This window comes from Haliotis rufescens, unplaced genomic scaffold, assembly GCF_023055435.1.
Source record: "Haliotis rufescens isolate VD_foot unplaced genomic scaffold, xgHalRufe1.0.p SCAF_15, whole genome shotgun sequence".
Classification (NCBI taxonomy): Eukaryota; Metazoa; Mollusca; class Gastropoda; order Lepetellida; family Haliotidae; genus Haliotis; species Haliotis rufescens.
Window position 1 is genome coordinate 12,909,168 of NW_025963835.1, and position 21,395 is coordinate 12,930,562.

A 21,395-nucleotide genomic window follows, 5' to 3' on the forward strand; every position below is an offset into this window, starting at 1 on the left:
ATCATTGATACCAGAGGGACTGTAAATATTTTTTATTTATATTGCATTAATAAAGTGCTCTCAGCAGTACCAAATACATTTCACTATTGTGAATAAAGAATGATCGGGGGTATGATCACCCGAGTCCTCCAAGGCGCCGCACTTCGGAGTGCAGAGCTGCGTTCCTTCATTAGGCGTACCAGAAACGTATGAGCGCTGGTTCGAATCCCGTAATAATCATGTAAAAATTAGCTCACGCTGTGAAATTGTTCATTAAATACAAATGTTGACGTCACTGTTGGCGTAATAGGTAATGGTGTCACAGCAGATGATGACACATCATTGTTGACGCGATGTTGACAGTAAACGTTTCTTTCGTTACAGGATGTACATTGGGTGTTCCATACATTTTTTCAACAGTCACGTCAGAATTCATGTTCATGTGATTCGAAAGCCCCGACACTGAGACACAAGAATGTAATAAGTTCTTTTTAACCAACGACGGCTTCATGACTGATGCATAATTACTGGCCAATGAAGAGTACACGGGTTGAGCTGTCGACATTATTTGACTTGCCTCAAAGATGGAATTAATTTAATAATTTATTCTGATCTGTTCACACACACAGGGAAATTTGCTTCAGGATTTTCCAAAAAATATTTTGTTCGGTGGACATGATGGATGTCCTGAATATTACAATCCCTTATACATACATCAGATAAACATTGTATGGTTACTGGCGACCAACACGCGGCAAGTTAACACGACCCAGTCCTAGGCGGACGAGTTAGGGTGTCTAAGTGTACAATCATCAAGATTCCTCAGTGTCGGGGAGAACTGTAAATAACGAACCCCTCCGTGACACACCCTGATAAGGACTCATACAGTCCATGTGAAGCCTCAGGGTCTCTGGGCTGCACCTCCATCACATGTTGTAGCAAGATGACCACCAACGGCCTGTTGACGGTGCTCCTGCTGACCATTGCTCCGTGCGCTGTGTACAGTAATTGCACAGTAGGTATAAATGAGTGTGACTGGTACCCCTGGGCATCATGGGGAGGTTGCACCGAGACCTGTGGCGGGAATGGACGCCAGACTAGGAACAGGGGCATCTGTTGCGAGGCTGATCTGGAGTATACCGCCTGCGTCACGAAATGTAACGTGCCCTATGCGGATGGCCAAATGAGTCAAGAATGTGGGGCAACATGCTTCAATCGTGGATCTTTCCATGACGGAATATGCCTGTGCGTCAATGGTTTTGAGGGAAAGTGTTGCGAAAATAGTAAGTGTTTAGCATGTCATGGTATACCCACACAGGTTATATACATTATGCACTTATGACCACATTTGATCCACTATCAAATAAACTTTCCCTTGAAGATTGGAGGTTAGAATTGTTCTTCAGCAACCAATGCTTATAAGAGTCGTCTTAAGGGACTGAGTGGTCAGACTCGCTGACTTGGTCATCGTATCCCAATGGCGTAGATCGGTGCTCATGATGTCAATCACTGGTTGTGTAGTCTAGACACGATTGTTTACAGACCGCCGCTATACAGCTGGAATATTGCTGGGAGCGGAGTGTAACAACAAACACACCAACATGATATGCATGTATCTGAAGTGATGAAACATTTGATGTTTCTGTTGCTTATAACGCTATCAAATATGACCGACAAGGGTTAAAAAATTGAGCGTAACTGTAATACTCTCCTGACGTACCCACAAGTGCATTAAGCTATTTTCTTGTTAACTGGGCAGTTTAAACAACGTTTCATGTTACGTGAAACGGCTGTATTGTGGCGAACAATATTGTCATCTTCTTATTCTGATAATGGATATAAAAAACCCAACATAGATTTGTCTTCTTGTTTTTCTTTTTTGTTTTGATGTCACCATAGATTTAGGACTGACAGTTCCTATCTCGGGGCAAATCATTACTAATTCATCTTTGTTCGCTAGCATTCAGTTGGGGGTGATCCTGTCGTGCAGAGTTGCGTCCCTATGATCGTGGCTTCGAATCCCGATTCGCCCCGATTATGTTTCTAGGTTTGCCAGCACCATTCCCGTTGTAGGTTTTGCCAAAGGGATGATCGTCTAGGACCTGCATCACTTTGGGCTTTCCTCCCGCATTAAGCTGTCACGCCGTGATACAACTGAAATAATATCCCTAGCAGCGTTTACTCTCAAGCTGCAAAGTTGGAAGTAAATTAAATTAAATGCCTTATTGTTGTACGTGTAAATACACCAAATAGTGCCTTGGAAATTTTATCATAGCATACTTGCGACGTCAAGTTGGCGGCTGGAAACATTAATGTGTTATTTTGACAATTATTATCGGACGAAGCAGGGCACTGATACTACCAAACTAATGTCGCTTGTGGGTGCCAGTGACTAAGCTTCTCCTGGCTTCGAATGAGATTCTTATCGATTATCATGCTTGATCTCATCTGACAGCACCACACCCTTGGTCTCATATTTCTCAAATGTGGTAAACGAATGAACGCAATGCCAAAATATTGATGTCCAAAATCACTTGCACAGTTTTCTTAAAATGGAAGTTTCATGATATCTGCTTTCGGCGTTGTCTAACGTACCTGTACCCTCTTTCCATATTTTTCTATCCACAGCAGCAGCAACAGCAACAACAACAACAACAACTCCAGTTCCGGAAAGAGGTAATTTGAATTGTTATATAAGATATTTTAGTAAGTGAAAGGAATGTTTTCCTTTTAAGGACTATTTAACATACATGTACAGTAACAAGTTTGATTGATTGATTGATTATTGCTCAACGCCGCACTCAGCAAATATTCCAGCTACATGACGCTGGTCTGTAATAATCCAGTATAGACCTTATAATCCAGTGATTGACATCATGAGCACCGATCTATGCAATCGAGATACATTGACATGTGTCAAGCAAGCCAGCGAGCCTGACCACCCGACCCAGTTAGCCGCCTTTAACGAGAAGCATGGGTTACTGAAGATCAATTCTAACCCTGATCTTCACAGGTCGCTGACACTTGAAAACATAGTAGACTGTGAACAATATGGTTAAGACTTCATTACCCCAAAAGGAGTAGCTACGTGGACGTTGAAGTATTTCCAAGAATGACACTAAATTGCTATTCAGTATATAATCGCGACAATTTTAATATCAGACTCTTTTCCTTCGTAGTGTGCCAGGATCCCCTGTGGCGTAATGGCATCATTAAAGACGACCATGTTGTTTCCTCATCGGATGCAAAAGGGAAAACATCAGCCATGGCCCAATCCAATTGCAAACGTAAGTGTGACAGAATAGACTGAATTTGGACACAAACTCATATGTAATAAAGTAAGACAATCCATACATGTTACAACTAGGTGTTCAGATACTAGTCGTGCGATTTGAATTTGATTTTTGACGTGTTTACATTGAAATTACTGAACTCCTTTTGACTGAAATATTGTTGATAAAATAGCTTATGCTTTGCGAACACGTGGTATCATCATTATTTTATTGTGAATCGTAAACACATGCTTATGATGTAGTCGGAATCTTACAAAGGACACAAGTTTTAGCAAAGAATTCCGATTTTGTCGCTTTCACTTACATGATCCTTCAATGACATTCTGATGGAATCTCTAGTATTGCTATTTAGGAGGCTTGCCATTGGGTATGTTGGGGTAGAGTTGTTTGGCTGGGGCATGTTCTGGAAAATACCTTTTCGGGGTTCCCCAAAAAGTTGTATTGGTCCTAGTCTCAGAGGAAAAAAAAGTATGACTTGACGCAATGACAGAAGAAAAAACACATATACAATAAAACAACAGCCTCCCCAGACCCCTTCACCACAACCAGAATAACAATGATATGATTCGTTCTTAGATGTTATTCACAAACCATCGCCATAGTTGTGGATACCATGTTGCATTTTCTAGAGAGGCCATGTGGGTGGTGTCCCGACCCAAAACTTCCCATCCACGATCAGTACATCGAGGTGACGTTTGACAAACCGTGGGTGATCCAGGCCATTGAGATACAGCCACCAGAGGGCACTGATCCAAACTCCGTTGTCCGCAACTACATGACCAACTACACCTTCCAATACCAGCCCATTGGAGGGACAAAGCTCGTCACATATGGAAGAGAGCACTCTGGACCAATAGTAAGTATAAGTATATTAAGTATCAACCTAGGGGTCGGGGCAGAGCTCATCACATATGGTAGAACACACTTTGGACCTATCGTAGGTGTATTTTAGTACATAAGGCTGACAAACTTCATCAAATTATTATGGGAGAGAGTACTCGTATGACAGAGACCAATCTAGACACAGGGGACAGAATACTATATAGTAAGTGTATTTGGGTATCAGTCTGGACCTTCATTTGTATTTCAGTACAAACTTAAAGGGGACAAATATCATCACATATGACAGAAAACAATCTGAACACACCTGAGATAGAGCACTCCATAGTAAATGTATTTTAGTACGAATCTAGGGGGAACAAAGTTTTCACTTTATTATCAGAGAGAGTACTCATACGACAGAGAGCAATCTGGCCGCATGGGACAGAATGCTATATAGTAAGTGTATCTGTGTACCAATCTGGACCTTCAGTAAGTGTATTTCAGTTTCACCTTAAGGGGGACAAATATCATCACATATGGCAGAGAACAATCTGAAATAATATGGGATAGAACACTCCATAATAAGTGTATTTAGTTAAAAACGGACCTATAGTAAGTGATTTTAGTACCAACCAAAAGGATTCGCACATGGGCAAGAGCCCGGCAGTCTTGTCGACTTTTTCAGACGCAGTTGCCGTTGATTGTGAGTTCGATTTGCTGATGATCCTTGGTTTCACCAAAGTGGTATTCGTCAAAGAACATGAGTTAAGCGGTGAAATATTAATTCTTTAGTGATAAATAAGGCCCATTATATGTTCAGATAGCAGTTGTATGATTCCAAAGATTGCATTTTACCACATATAATTGATAAAATATGTGATGTATCGAAAATCTGAAGGAAAACTTATGTACACTTATTTGAAACATCCATCCTCTTGAAACAGAGAAGTGTCTCACCCCCCGGACATTTACTACCACTAGGACCCTGCAAAACATTTTACAATCTGTTGACACGTTAACTTATATAAGAAGATGGAAACTGAATTATTTGCATTCGTTGTAGAAACCTGCTTCAATAACATTTAGAAGACTGTAAACTGTTTGTACGGGACGGATATGTCAACTGCCAACATGTCGCGAACGTTTACCACATTTGTAAAACCAACAATCATTGGTATGCTGGCCTCAAACCAAGTGTCATGAACAGAGATAATCTTGGATTCAATCCCATGATTAGCGGAACGCGTCACCACTAAGGAGACAGTCATGTACAGGGAAGCACTGCGCCTTCCATGACCTCGCCATCCGTGCATCCCTCCTTGTTATGTGATGAGCACACGGAACATTTATTGTGTTGACCCTCACATCTTAGGAGAAAGATGACTGCCTCCGTGGTCTAGTGGGTAGAGTGTCCGCCAAAAAGACGTTAAAAGATGGTACATGTTGTTACCCAGCCTGGCACTCGGCATTAAGGGGCTAAAACGAGGACTGGTCGGCTCGGAGTCAGGAACCTGTGTATGAGTGGGGTATTCATGTAAAACTGCGGCATGGTATCTCAGTGGGCTAGCACTATAAAATCGGCAGAAGTCGGGCCTCGTACAAGCAGCCCCACACACAAACACGTGTATGCACGTCGCTATATAAGTGCAATAATCTTGTACGCGACGTGAAACCCAATTTCACCTAACCTAGGAGAAATAGTTATTTAATGAGGTTTGAAATTCCATAGCCTTGAGATAAACATGCCTCACTATATTTGTAAGTTTCATTATAATGATGGTGACAATGAAATGCTTGTTATTAGTTGTGCTTTGTCCTTTGTTCTGCAGTACATGCTTGGTGTTCGTGGTAACAGCGTTACCGTTGTGTCAACACTGACTGAAATACAGCGACCGGTGTCAGAACGCATCCGGATATCAGTTGTCGACGCGGAACATCATGCCTGCTTCAGATTTGAAATATTCGGCTGTGAAAGTAAATATGAACTATGACGGGAACTAATAATAATAATAGAAATAATAATAAAAATAAAATAAAAATAATAATAATGATAATAGGAGGGTGTGTTTTGATTGACGTGGGTGCTCTCCATGATAGAATTGTATAGTTCACTTTTGTACTCATATATTTGTCTGATGAACCTCTTGTGAACCATGTCTAGGCTCATGATGAAAAAAGGCAGTCCACGGTTTTCGTAAACGAGCCGAGGCTGTGGGACACAATCTAAATGTCAATTGTGATTTTGTTGATGGTACAGAAATGAGTGTCAACCAAGCGAAGTGCCACTTCAAATCGGCCCAGAAAGTTGAGAAGATCAGCAACCAATAGTTTTGTATATGGCACACAAACATGCTTAAAACGAGAACCATTAAACTACCCAATGGAATAGTGTGTATTCGATTTTCGTTCGTATCTTCTTGGCGAGCATACAACCCAATCTGCCACGTGAGGCGCTAGAAGGTTAACAGTCACATTATCATCTCATACCATCGGGTACCCATTCACTGCACGTTGAAGATAGGCATATTACGATGGATATACGATATCCGAGTTAGGGACACATTTGTCACTATTCGCCCTTTTAGTGAGTGAGTGAGTGAGTGAGTATGGTTTTATGGTAAGTATGGTGAGTATGGTTTTACGCTCCGTTTGCAACATTACAATATCACGACGGGAAACACCAGACATGGGCTTCACACATTGTTCCCCTGCGGGGAAGCCACTATAAGTAATCTGCATGAAGACCAGTTCCCCTATTCATTAAGAAAGTTTACACACATGTGTGATGGTAGCTAAAAATAAAACAAACATGAATGGTTATACGATGTGATGTATTTTATACGGTAAACATAGTTGTGGAAAATGTTCACCTCAAGTTTGCAACCTAGTAAAGTTTCTAAAACTTTTTAAAGGTTTTTGTCAAATCCAATTTTAAGAGTTTAATTTCTTTTGCCCGGCAATTTGTGCAAAAATACATTCCCACTTCGTTCAACATACTGAATATGGAGTTGCTGACAATGGCTACTGTGTTTTATATAATGTGTTCAACAGAAATGGTATCTCTTTTTTATTTACATATTCTCGTTTCTTTCATGCTCATGTAATGAAACCTGTGCATAGTGTAGGCGACCACGGAAGTTTCACAACCCGTGTCTGATCATTTTGTCTTTTGCCAATAAATTATGTTTAAAAAAATACAAGCATGTAAAGTTACTTCCCCCAGACCACTGAGTTGCCTCCCGGATTGTCACGTGTGATCACGAATGTTGAAAACTGTGACTGTGACGTTAAATGTTTTATGGTGTATGGAAGTGAGATTAATTGCGTTTTGGCTTACGTGAACTTGTTTAATGTGTTTTTCTTTTTTTTAATTGATCTAACTATTCCATTACCGATGTTTCTGTTCATTTTGTAATGCTGAAGATTAAATCATTAATATAAAATGTGCTCTAGAGTTGAACCCGTCGAACATGCAACTATACTTTACATGCATTCTTTAATATGTCAAGCATTTTTGAAAATATATTTACACGAATCTAATTCTATTCATTCACTTCAGATCTCTGTGATTGCCAGAATGGCGGGTCCTGCATATCGAAAAACACGTGCTTGTGCCCTCCTCCATACTACGGTCCGAACTGCACATATATACGTATGTACTTTATTTGTCTGTTTAATAAATACAGTGTATTAACATGTGCAATAATTGAACATGGGCATATACATTTGCGTCAAAATCCGCCGTATCCTCCTCCTTATTTCTTATATCATTTCAAAATCTCTTTTTGACATCTAATGATCCCAAGAAGGAAGCTAAACAGTGTATTTTTGCAATTTCAGATTTGCCGGAGGTTGGAGGTAAGAGAAAAAAGTCAAATAGCCGTTTTTAGATTGAGAAGCTGCAAATCGCTTTGCAGAGTTTAGTTGAACATGATACAATCATCATATCCGAGTAAGTGAGTGAGTACGATTTTACGCCGCTTTTAGCAATATTCCAGCAATATCACGACGGGGGACACCAGAAATTGGCTACAGACATTGTACCCATGTCGGGAATCGAACCCGGGTCTTCGGCGTGACGAGCGAACGCTTTAACCACTAGGCTACCCGACCGCCCCATATCCGAGTTAGAATTACAGATATGGCCTGATTGTGATCGTTGGATTTCAGGACCATACTCGTGCTCGTGGTAACTGTTAAATACATTACATTGTGTTTATCGTGAGTATTAAGGTGACATGCTGTGATCATGATCATAATCTTTGTCACTGTAGGTTGCCTAAAGCCTCTTGGTATGTGGAACAACAAGATTAAAGACAACCAACTTGTAGTGTCCTCCTCGGCGCCTGAACAAGGGAAAGAAAAAGCCAGGTACATCTGCTGCGCGGGTAGGTACCAGCATCCTGGGAATTGCAAGATAGAATAAGTTCTCAGTAACATGTGATTGTCGAATAGTAGGGCTAGGTAACTGGTGGATTGCTTGCCGTCGCAGCCCGCAACCGTTAAAAGTTGCTTTTTACAACCACTGGCTTGTCTGGTCACGAATCGGATATTTCGATGCCGACGCTATATAGCTAGAGTATTGCTGAGTTCGATGATAAACAGGTGACACATAAACAACGTACCGGAACGATTCAAGTTGGTCTCAAGAGAAAAATACCATGTATTTAAATCGTGGTGTTTTGCTCGCAAATGAATCAATGACAAAACAGCAGTTCAAGTTATGGTAGTTTTCATTGGTAGTTTCTTCATGTGCTTAAGCTGAAGCAGTGAGAGGCCATGCGGTAAACTTCATAAAACATGCATGCATATACTTGAAATATACACGTACTTGTGCCTATAAGTAAACTGAGTAAGATTCAGAAATATTGTGGAATAAACCACTGGGTTTTGTGGAAAACAATCGTATTCAATGTGAACATTATCTATTTAAACATAAACGTCAAAGCCAGATAATACCAGTCTTGAGTATCTGCTGAAACAGACAAGGCAGCAGTGAAAGTACTATCAATGGGTCATGATAGTGTTTTTGTGTTCGCGAAGAAGGTAAGTATGTCATCAGTACTTGTATATGTGTTCCAGTAAAGATATCAGGGGGTGTATTAATCGCACATTTTAGCGAAAAAGAAGCGTTGTTTTCTGTTTACTCCTTCAGGTGAAATAAATGGCGCCTGGTGTCCCGCGGCCAACGATACCAAGCCTTATTACGAGGTGCGGCTTACCAAGCCTCACCTGGTGGCAATGCTCATGTTTGAGCAGCCCAATGTACAGCACTACTGGGAGCTACCTGACACCTACATGAAGACCTTCACCTTGCAGTATCACAACATCTACAATGGCGCCATGGAAACATATGTGGCGGTAGGATGTTTTTTTAATAGACAATTTAAGCCAAGTATTGATGACCAATAAGTGTTAATAGGTAAAGTATCATTTCCAATCAGCCTACATAATGTTCTCAGTTTGAGGTCAGTCCTATTAAGTGTGAGGCGTGATCCTCCTGTTTTTTTCATGGATAAAGATCAAGTTGCGAAACCTATCTGAACATATGGTTATGGGTTCCACGGATAATGAGGGATTAGTTCGTCTAATGATTGGTTTGTGCACCATGTCCGCACTCGTTCATTACACGGACGTCATCAATGCCTCAAGCATGCCTAACCTTCATATTTCCTGCCCATTAAGCTTTCAGTCGTGATGCATCTGAAACCGTTCCCTCACCTATCAAATACTAAGCCGGGGGCACGGGTGGCCCAGACGTGTGAGGCGCCGCGATTCGCTATGCAGAGTTGCGTCCTTGGGCACGCCAGAAACCTATTATTGTGGCTTCGAATAATCCCGGTTCGCCCCAATTATGTTTCTGGGTTTGTCAGCACCATACTGGTGCTCTCGGGTTTCACCGAAGTGATAAACGTCTGAGACTGGCATCACTTCGGGCTTTCCTCCCACATTAAGCTGACACGCCGTGATATAACTGGAATACTGTTAAAAGCGGCGTTAAACCGAACTCACTCACTCACTCAAATACTTATCCATTTCGATATGTATGTTTTCCAAATACTAAACGGCCACAAGGGGAGGTTTACTTTCATAATAACAATTTTAACATGTGACATACACAACGTTAGAAGACTTTAAGGAAACATCTTCGTATCTTTACAGTTATTCGCGTTTTGTCGATTCCATGTACCCCGTCCTCTAATAGAAACACTAATTCAAGGATATGTAAGATGTGTAATATACTGATGAGTTGTGCACTGATTTCCCAGGGCGCTGATGCCATCTACAACGCTACCGTCAGCTACTCTCCTATCCTGGACCCGTATTTACACACCGACGTTATACGTATTACCCCTGAAACATGGGAGAAGGCTCCATGCTTCAGACTGGAGATAATCGGCTGTGACCCAGATGGTAAATATTATTTTCTATATGAATGGAAGCAGCAAAACCCTTTCCATAATCATAAGAAGTCTCTGCTGAAAGTAAAGTGCGTTGTAGCATCATCCTGTAGCATCATCACTATCACTTAGTGATGATAAAAGTGCGAGGGGTTAGTGCCAGAACCACTTATCTCCATTTTCCCTAGATGTGAGAAATCCCACTTCAAAAGTTTGAAATGGTGCTAAAAAGCACCACTTGAAGTTTTATTAGCAATATTGTTTCCAGCCATTGTCATTAAGTGTGCCAAACAGTATATCTTGTTTTTTCAACATAACATTGATATTAACATGTAATAAAGATAACCTGAAATATATACGATGTTCTGGCATATCTCTTCCCCAAAGAAATTCAGCTAGACTTTCAGCCAAAGCGAAGTAAATAAAGGCAACTCCATCTGGCAGCATAAACATTATACAGGAAAGGGGAAATGTGAGGCCCAGATCCTTGTAAACAGAAGTGATACATTGTGGCCCTGATAAATGATAACATTCCTGCTTGCGTCAAATTACCCCAAACACAGGACATACGTTTATGCTTCAGAAACTTTCTCAATGAGCAAGCCAATTAATAGCAATAACAGCTTATCTCCCGACAGCTGGTAATGGCTCAACCACAGAGTCTGCGTGACACACAGGCTGATACCATTATCCTGGTGTAAGCTGACACTCTAAAGCATCGCTTGCTACAAGCACGTGGTTATAATCACTTACCAGCTTTAACGATTATCTGGCATTGCCTAAAAGAACTAAAGTAATGTCAGTGTTGCCTTTACCAAACATTGTTCATTTTATTAAATGCTGTACATTTACATTTACATTGCATTGTTTGTTTCAAAACTAAAAAGCTAATTAGTCTGCAAAATTAAGTTAATGTCAGGCTGTAATGCTAATGAGTGGAAATGTGTCACACAAAGTTAACGGAGAAACGTTATTCTATAAATTATAGATGAATAGAAGATCCTTTTAAAACCTTTGTTTATGTAAATATATATTCTTTTATAAAACAGTGGGTACATATTTAGCTTATTATCTATATACCAGTATATAATATGTAAAAAGTGATAGATAAATAGATAGACAGATCTGTACCCAACGTTCAATTTTCAAAATGGTGACATAACTCACAGTATTCACAAAAAATATAATACTTTTTCCAGCTGAGCTTCATTCAAAGTCAATTTATGAACATACAAATACTGCAATTCTTAAGATCAGTTATCTCAGATTGTATTCGGATATCCAACCTAGCTGTCATAAGACATTTTAATGTGGTTACAATCATTTTACGTTCCTAACAGTAAATGGAATTCTTAGCTTGAACATTCACACGATTGTTGTGGCTCACTAAAAAGGAAATAAATAAGGAAGTAATGCAGGAACTTGTCAGATATAATATAGCCAGGATCAGCATTTCAGCAATGTCAGACTTCCACAAATCTGAGTCGGGTATTCATGTTTAACTGCGGCATAGTATCTCAGCGGGCTGGCACAATAATATTGGCATTAGTCCGGACTAGTGCAATCACACGCACTTACGCACGCACGCGCGTACGCACACATAGCTATATTAGTGCGATAATGAACACAGCACCACAGTCACACATCATATTATGCAATGTCTGTGTCATAGTCTTCCTCCATAGCATCTGGTACCGGTAGACAATCAGGTCTGTTACCAGTTGGGAGAGCTTTGTAGTACTCATGATATTCGCTTGGAATAATGCCAGATCTACAAAGAGATAACAAGTCTTTCTTCTTCGCATGTGATATTTCTTGCTTCCCAGTGTATCTACAAGTAAGGGAGTTGGTTGTGTTCAGAGGTCTACCTCGTCTACTGCCTGCTGTAACCTTGATTTCTCTGAACTGCTCATCATTGTGTTCAGTTTTGAAGTAAATGCTGTCAGGGCTAGTCTTCATAAACCGCAGCCAGCGAACATTTAGCCAGTTAACTCTACCACCATCCGTGTCCACTTTAGTATTTTTCAGTCTTTGATGTGCCAATTTCTTGAAGTCCATTACATCCGTGTGTTTGATTGGAACAACGAGATAGGGGTCCTTGCTTCTTGCCATTCTGATAACAGTATCCCACTGGCTGGGAACAAAAATACTTGTCTTCTTTTTGGCGAATTCAATACTGGAGTGAATTGCATCGCACTCCATTTGGGTGTGTCCTGGCTCCAAGAATTTATGGTCAATGACATCAATGTGGTCAGTGGTAGTGACAGCATGAAGTAGGGAAGCAGCAACATATTGGTTCCTATTCTGCCCTGTGCATGTATCTGAATACATGATAACATGGTTGATGTTAGGAGGCATTGCTTTCAACTGTATTTGTAAACATGATGCAATTTCGCATGAACCTCTCTGGGCATCAACCTCTGACCACAGAAAACATGTACCGCTCTTGTGAACAGCATCATGCACTGTGAAATTATAACAATTCAGTTTTCTCATATAGAAAATTTCGCTAACTAGCGAACATGGCGTGTACAATACTGCCTCAAGGTCAAATGTTCCAACAAAGACAGAGGATTCTGTCAAGGCAAGTGCTTTGTCCTTAATCTTTGCCTCTCGAGCTCTGATTTTTCTGGCTTGGTGTTCATTGAAATCCTTTGTTAATTGTTCTGTCAGGCAACCAGTGTCTCTTTCTCTGTAATATTGCTGACAAAGCGAACACTGGTCCTTCTTTGGTACATGGAAAGAAAAATTATATTCTTTATTGAAGACGTTTCTGTAGAGTGATGAGGACACTGGTTCTTTGTTGTCTGCAGCACACCTTTCCTTATAAAGTTCATACATCTTTTTAATATTTAATTCTGGTCCTAAAAATTGCCTGTTTGTATCTTTTCTTGTGTAGTGGGCATCAATCTTAGGAAATGACTCAATGTGTTCCCTTACTTTTGTCAAGCGATCACTGGCAGTTTTATTGTGTGGCTTATGTCTACCGCGACGTTCTGTGCTCCCAAAGGTTCCCTGGCTCTTGTGCTGTAAGGCATGGCTGATGTATGACTCCCCAATGTCAAGAGTCTTCATGAAAAACTTCTTGCAAACAAGATGTCTTGTTCCTTCCCACTGTAGATTAAATGCCCGATAGACTTGGCGTTTCTTTTCCACCTTTTTTTCACTGTCATCCAGGTATGTACGGGTTTTCTTTTCATCAGTGTTGGAACAAACAAAATCCTTTTGCCTTTCATATGATGTCAAGCTTCTAAATGCTTTAAATATACTGTGTCGAGCTTCTTCGGGGATCTTCTGGGTGCACTTATATCTACATTTTGAGCAGTCGACTGCTTTAACCGATTTTCCTTTCATGGTCTTCCCTTGCTGGTTCACATATTCCATTCCACCTAATCTCAGGTGTTTCCTTTGATTTTTTAACCATGTCTCGGGCGTCGCACGTCTCTTTCTAAACAGCACCTTTCTAGGAGGTGTATGGAAGGCTGCCGACTTTCTTGGAGTTGCAGATCGAGATGGGTTCTGTTTGTTTGGGGTTGATGCTGTATTAAATGATGGCACTGTGTCGGCACCATGCTGTGAAGATACTGGAACTGGACTTGAAGTATTTGAACTGATCACAGGGCCTTCTGGCATTACATGGTTGCGTTCATTTACAGCAGTACAAGAAACATCAGAGATGCTGATGGACTGGAGACAACTTGCAGCTGATGTGGACGTTCCAGGACAGGTAGCTCTAGAAGCACATGCTTCTGTTGTTTCATGTTGAGTACTTGAGTACTGAGAAGATTTTGTGATGTTATTTTCTATCATTGTGTTTGACAAATGGTTAGCCAGTGGTGTGCATGCATCATAATGATCTTCAATGCCTTTTATGGATGTAAATGCGAGGATTATTCTTCTCTCAGTGCATTGTTGACGAATTGTAGGTTGGACATCAATTACAGGAGTTGATGCCTTGCTGGAGAAAATACGGACACCACGACCTGACCAGTTAGCAAGTGCTAACGGCAGGAAATCAGCAACCTTATTGGTGAAATATCCATTCCTGCGAAGATGTTCCACTTCCAGTGAATAACTTTGCCATGTTTCCAGGTTGTTTTCCTCCACTTCAGCATATAAATCGGAATAAGTGATGATATTATCATCAAGATGATCACACAGTTGTTTCCTCAGTTCACATTCACTCACATTAAGTTGAAGTGCAGAAGCCTTAAAAAAGCAATTTCCATCAGCCGGTACCTTCAGTAACTTGTATCCATTACAATGCAGAAGTTGTTCTAATCTCTCCGTGTGAAACTTTTTCATTTTAGATGCATACATGTAATTGGTATGACTTTCATGTAATGTCTTCAGAACAACAGTTTCCTCCAATTCCCCACTTGACCTTTCATGAAATTTGCTATGAACAATATTCTTCTGATTTGGTATTGTCAATTCTGTTTCCGATTCAGTGGTGTCAGACGAGCATAAATCTTCTTCATTCGGAAGGTACTCTTCTGATGATGTTTCGATGCTACTTTCAACATGTGTATGTCTATATTTCCCCAAATAAATTAAAGGTTCGTCATCAGAGCTGTCAAGTTCATTTTCATGTCCTCCCTCACTGGTATTACTGGGACGTGGCTCTATGTAGTCTTGAGGGGCTTTCATATGCGTTGCCGACAAAGGATCTGTGTTGTCAGTAGTTTGTACCTGATTAGCATCCATGTTGGTTGCCGTCAATGGATCTGCGCCGTCAGTGGTTGGTAGCTGATCAGTTTCCATGTTGGTTGCCGTCAATGGATCTGCGTTGTCAGTGGTTGGTAATTGATTAGCTTCCATGCTGGTTGCCGCCAATGGATCTGGGTTGTCAGTGGTTGGTAATTGATTAGCTTCCATGCTGGTTGCCGCCAATTGATCTGGGTTGTCTGTGGTTGGTAACTGATTAGCTTCCATGTTGGTTGCCGCCAATGGATCTGGGTCGTCAGTGGTTGGTTGCGGATTTGGTTCCATGCTCGTTGCCGTCAATGGATCTGTGTTGTCAGTTGTTGGTAGCTGATTAGCATCCATGCTCGTTGCCGTCAATGGATCTGGGTTGTCAGTGGTTGGTAGCGGATTCGGTTCCATGTTGGTTGCCGGCAATGGATCTGCGTTGTCAGTGGTTGGTAGCTGATTAGCATCCATGTTGGTTGCCGTCAATGGTTCTGCGTTGTCACTGGTTGGTAGCGGATTCGGTTCCATGTTGGTTGCCGTCAATGGAACTGGGTTGTCAGTGGTTGGTAGCTGATTAGCATCCATGTTGGTTGCCGTCAATGGATCTGCGTTGTCACTGGTTGGTAGCGGATTCGGTTCCATGTTGGTTGCCGTCAATGGAACTGGGTTGTCAGTGGTTGGTAGCTGATTAGCATCCATGTTGGTTGCCGTCAATGGAACTGGGTTGTCAGTGGTTGGTAGCTGATTAGCATCCATGTTGGTTGCCGTCAATGGAATTTGGTTGTCAGTGGTTGGTAGCGGATTCAGTTCCATGTTGGTTGCCGTCAATGGAACTGGGTTGTCAGTGGTTGGTAGCGGATTCGGTTCCATGTTGGTTGCCGTCAATGGAACTGGGTTGTCAGTGGTTGGTAGCGGATTCGGTTCCATGTTGGTGGGTGGTTGTGGCACAATATGGTTAAATATCTGATTGTTCTCGATAATATTGCAAGCTTCCAAAATGTCTTGATCTTCGAAGTCAGAATCAAACTCACTCATTTTCCAATGCCTATAGAAAGAAAACAAAAAACAAAAGAAAACAATACATAGCACTGGTCTTGAAATATTTGTGTATGAGACATTATTTCTCAATTTACAATCTAACTTCATGTATCATATATTTACTCTTATGTAAACTTTACTTGTGTTTATGAAAGATGTTTATGTTAAAACCACAAGTCTCACCCATGTCATTTACATACTATTTTATAGCAAAATTAACAAAAAATCCCTGCGATTATCTGAAAACAACAAAGAGCACACTAAAAGTTAACGAACACTGATTTGATAATGACTTAAACATAAAAATCCGTTATATAAATCATCAGACGTGTTGTTGCGTCGTAACTTTATAACAATATAAGAGATCAATTTTCAAAAATTAGTAAAATAACAGATAATTTAATTCAATTTACAGTTTTACTTACCTTAAACGTATTTATGTTGATGAAAATAATTTGGACTATGATATTTCCGTTGTAAGACGTTTGTGTAGTGGGGTTTATCTTCGACGCCAGGACCAAGTAATGACCATTAGTATAAGCTGACTGGAATTTAGCCCGGGGATCAGATATAAACATCCTGGGCCATAGAAGGCTAGCACCAGTTAACATCATCTGGTGCGGGGGAGCGCTTATCTCTAATCGTAAACACAAAAAGCCAGCACATCTCAAATGCTTATCAGTTGTTACGGCTCTCCAATTAAAGGAGTCTGAAGCCTATATCAGAGTGCTAGAATGTGTTAATTCTCGATACGTTTTTCTGGCTTAATAGAATTGAGTGAAAACTTTAATGTTGTGTATACCAGCATGTAGTATTTTAGTATAGAACATCCTGGCGCAACACGAGAACAGAGTTAGGTGATAAGTTGTTTATGTCTTGTTGAATATCTTTTAAAATATACAATGTAGTACATAGATATTTTGGCGTAGGATTATATATGGTCATACAATGTTTTGAAAGTCATAAAGTCAATTTTAATATTTTACAAGATAATGTGTTCTGGCACTAACCCCTCGATTATTTTCTATATGAATGGAAGCAGCAAAACCCTTTCCATAATCATAAGAAGTCTCTGCTGAAAGTAAAGTGCGTTGTAGCATCATCCTGTAGCATCATCACTATCACTTAGTGATGATAAAAGTGTGGCACCCGTCACAAACAAAGGCAAGTTCACCTGAACAAACACTGCAACATACAATGTATGTTGAAAGTCAAAATAGAGAATTGCATAGGACATCATTTTTGTCACTGATGCGTCAAATTTGAAAAAAACCATAAACGCTGTAATCCTGATCAAACATCTTTTGAGCAAGAATTGCACCCAAAGGCTGGAGCTGCTGGAATAGGGCATGACAAAAAGGGGAAGTTGACTGTTGGAAAGTTGAATTTATCCCGCTTGTGATACAGTCTTGTGGATAGTTTGGTGTCACTCTTTATGCATACATCTAAATATGAAACAGATGAGGTGGGTTCTCTGGTCTCTTTTGTTTCTGGTTCAAGCGGGTCAATCAATGGAAGGAATTGGCTAATTGTCCATACTTTAACGATATCAGATCATTGATATACATAAAGCGAAATTCCGATTCGTATGCAGAAAGAGACAGATTAGCAAGAAGGGGACACAATTGGTGCCTACTTCTCGCCTACACGTCCGACCTATGCATATCGCTTCTATTGTCAAAACCATTGTCAAAATAATCGTTTTCATTTGAAACCTACCGACCTCCCTACCTGTCTCTCCGTGGTATTGCCTAATAACTACCTTCAATGCCGATATGTGGAGTAGGGGGCGGTGGGGAAGCATTCACCCGTCACGCCGAAGGCCAGTGTTCAATTCTTCACATGGATATAATATGATAATATAATGGCTGGTGATATTGCTTGATTATTGCTCACAGTTGCGTTAAAACATACTCATTCCCTATCAGTAGCGCTGGAAAACATTTTCGAAGTGAGGGTAAGTGCCTATGTATGTGTTGTTTCCGTAGTTTACACTTATTTGGTTCAATTTGAACCGTTTCGCTACCTTAATTCCTTAACAACAGTGTATTAATTAGATAGCATTTTAGAAAGACTGAACAAAGGCGTCCAATGTCAATGCGGTTTTGTGTTTCGTGTTTTAGAGGGTCCAGCTGGAGCTGTTCTCCCCGATTCAAGTGTACTTGGCAGGAGAAGGAGAGAAATAAAGTACAGCCTGAGAAGACCTCCTACTAACTGAGACATTTCACAATATGAAAGCACCTGGCAATAGAAAGATGATCAGTCACCAGCCATTATTTCGTTTTGATCAATTGCATCTATTTAAATTCACGTAAAACTGTGTCAGTTGTCAGGCAATGTGTTACATCTATACCACTTTGGTTAAGCACCTGTGTGGCTTGCAGTACAACACTGCAATCAGATGGTGTTATTGATGACATGAGTGTAGCATTGTATCGACATTCTAAAAGGCAACAAAACAAAATAAAATTATGATGAATTATGAATGTCTCATTCCTTATAGAAAGTGACGGACGATGACACAAACCTTTACTCCTTTGGGTGTTTTTTATTTACTTGAAAGCAACAGAGCCTCTGCACTTGTACAAAGAAAGCAGAGAGAGTTCAAAATTAAGATACATATCGCCCCTTAATGTAAAGTATTCTTATAAACAAAGTTTGATTGGAAATATAGGATAGTTCTTTTGCTATTTTCACGTTTTTATTGTTTTGCTCGGTTTCTTGCAATTATTCGTAATAAGCGACAACGTGAGAAACTGACTTTGCTCAGACCTGAGAACAAGAGGGGCTATGATAAGAATGGCAGGCTCGTTATTGAGGACACGCCAGCTTCTTTATGGTGGGTGATGAGCATCAGTTGTCGGCTCCGGTCGCAGATCGCTACTCAAGTTAAACATCGTCAACTGTGGATCATGAGCGGGTGCTGCCGTCAAGGTCGAAGGTTATGCAAAAGCATATCTTACATTGCAAGGAATATAGAAGATTTATTTATCAAACTGACCGCGTTGGCTCTGTTTCTTTTGTACCTGAACATGACATTGTTGATTTATATGGTACTCGGGAGGTATACTTAGGATGAAATATTCACTGGTAAGATATGTTATTGACGTTCGATACAGAGAACTTGCTATTACTATTCTGTTGGATAGAAGTATGTTTGGTTTCAGAAGAGCTACATTATGTGTGTTTACATATATGCAGCCGGAGAAATCGACCTAGTGTGACAACAAAGATAGACAAAAGTGGAAAGAGATTTTGCCGTATTTTTTACTGGAAGAGTACCCAGCTGTTTCTATCATTGTACTTGGATTTGTTTGTTTATTTGTTTGTTGTTTAACACCGCACTCAACAATATTCCAGCTATATGAATAAATCCAGCTGTAAATAATCGAGTCTGGACCAGACAATCCAGTGGTCGACATCATGAGCATCGATCCACGCATTTGGGAAGATTTGGAACTGACCATCAAATCGGTGACTGTACATTTATTGGGTATTCAGTGAGTGAGTGAGTGATTTTGGTTTAACTCCGCTTTTAACAGTATTCCAGTTATATCGCGGCGTGTCAGCTTAATGTGGGAGGAAAGCCTGAACTGATGCAGGCCTCAGACGTTTACCACTTCGATGAAACCCACGAGCACGGGTATGGTGCTGTCAAACCTAGCAACATAATCGGGCCCAAGGGACGCAACTCTGCACAGCGAATCGCGGCGCCTTAGCCGACTCGGCCATCCGCGCCCCCTATTGGACATTTTGGGTGTAGTGTGATAGATTACTGTTTAGCATCGAGTGACATGTTCCCCGATGATGATGAATGTCTCTGTAAAAAAACATGAACGGCGCCATTATTTAGTTCAGAAGAATCTCAAGATAACTCCTACCTTTTAAAGTATAACAAAGTTTGCACGAATACAGATAACTGTGTGGAATCAAGAATAACCATTTTGCACAATGTAAAAGGAGTGACCGAGAAAATGCAGCGGCGGTAGACTAAACGTTTCTGTGACATCATAAAGCGTGTGTGTGGACGACCGCAACGACCAAACCCTATTGATATACAAGACTGGGTAAAATGTTACTATCGATGTACAGTAATGTGAAGACTTACAACAGAATATCTGGTATATTTGTTGCTCCATGGGTGTGAGGCAAGGGTGTATGCTTTGTCACTTTTTGTTTCAGTTTTTTTAAATAAACGAATTGGTTACTGAAATGGAACACAATTGTCGTTTTGTTGTTAAGTTACACTCGGAATGTATTTATATTTGTTTACTTCTATTTGCGGAATACCTTATTGTATTTGGCAATACTCTCAACAACAATTGTAGCAATAGATTACTGAGGTCGAATGCTTAAATAATATGGCAATTCAGACAAGAAAGGTGTTCATGGTCCTGTTAATTAGTATAAATTCCTCGAAACCATACTCGCCTCACGTTTACTTCAAATGTTTAGATACAAAGATAACTACAATACTTATAAACGGGGCTGAAATTCGGGGTTCAGTACATAGAACCGAGTCTGGCAGATGTTCTATTCAGTCGCTCGCTGTTTTGAAATGTGTCAAATATTGACTGTCTCTTTATAATATGCAGGAATCTCGTTTACCCCCCAAAATGTTATAATATGTTGGTTGTATATGGAATACTTCAAGGGACAGTGTCGCGTTGTCACATTGTCGCCCTTGCAAAACAAGCAAAAAGTGTCAAAACTAGCCAAAGCGCGACATTGCGACAATGCGACAATTGCAACGCGACATTTCGGCCATTTGTCGCATTGTTGCGTTGTCGCATTGTAAGATGTCCGAAAGGCTTATGTGACGTATTGCCATCCGTCTTTGTACGGCGTTAGTCATCTGTCATGCGAAATCTATTCACACTATGATTTCCGTGGTCCCAAGTTCCGTGGTGAGCTTATGTCAGCTCCCACAGAAGATCGAATGGTCAGTTCCTAATTATAACTGACATGAAATACTCTACAGGCCGTATGGCTTATGTTCATTTTCGATATTTTCAATCAACAATGGTCTTACTACAGGATATGCTAAACTGCTATAGAAAAGGTATAGACTTCATGTCCGAAAAATATAAACTTTAAGTGGCTTTATTTGACTCGGCACGGTACTTGGGAAACCTACGGGTTTTTTTTAACCAAACATCATTGCATTGGA

General features: G+C 40.5%; 1 protein-coding gene across 1 annotated transcript; it reads left to right on the plus strand.

The window, feature by feature from the left end:
- Window positions 1–846: 846 nt before the first annotated feature.
- Window positions 847–18,707, plus strand: LOC124111332 (coagulation factor V-like). The gene is made up of 11 exons (XM_046470983.2): window positions 847–1,262; window positions 2,608–2,655; window positions 3,159–3,266; window positions 3,902–4,128; window positions 5,924–6,068; window positions 7,654–7,746; window positions 7,935–7,952; window positions 8,369–8,482; window positions 9,250–9,455; window positions 10,364–10,508; window positions 18,349–18,707. The coding sequence occupies exons 1-11, from the start codon at window positions 923–925 to the stop codon at window positions 18,441–18,443; spliced, it is 1,539 nt and encodes a 512-aa protein (XP_046326939.2). The 5' UTR covers window positions 847–922; the 3' UTR covers window positions 18,444–18,707.
- Window positions 18,708–21,395: the final 2,688 nt, after the last annotated feature.

What these genes read in the sequence shown, in the direction of transcription:
- LOC124111332 (XM_046470983.2), top strand. Translation starts at nt 923, where the DNA reads ATGACCACCAACGGCCTGTTGACGGTGCTCCTGCTGACCATTGCTCCG. An exon ending in AACTCCAGTTCCGGAAAGAG is followed by an intron (nt 2,656 to 3,158) that starts GTAATTTGAATT and finishes TTTCCTTCGTAG; the next exon opens with TGTGCCAGGATCCCCTGTGG. An exon ending in GAGAGCACTCTGGACCAATA is followed by an intron (nt 4,129 to 5,923) that starts GTAAGTATAAGT and finishes TTTGTTCTGCAG; the next exon opens with TACATGCTTGGTGTTCGTGG.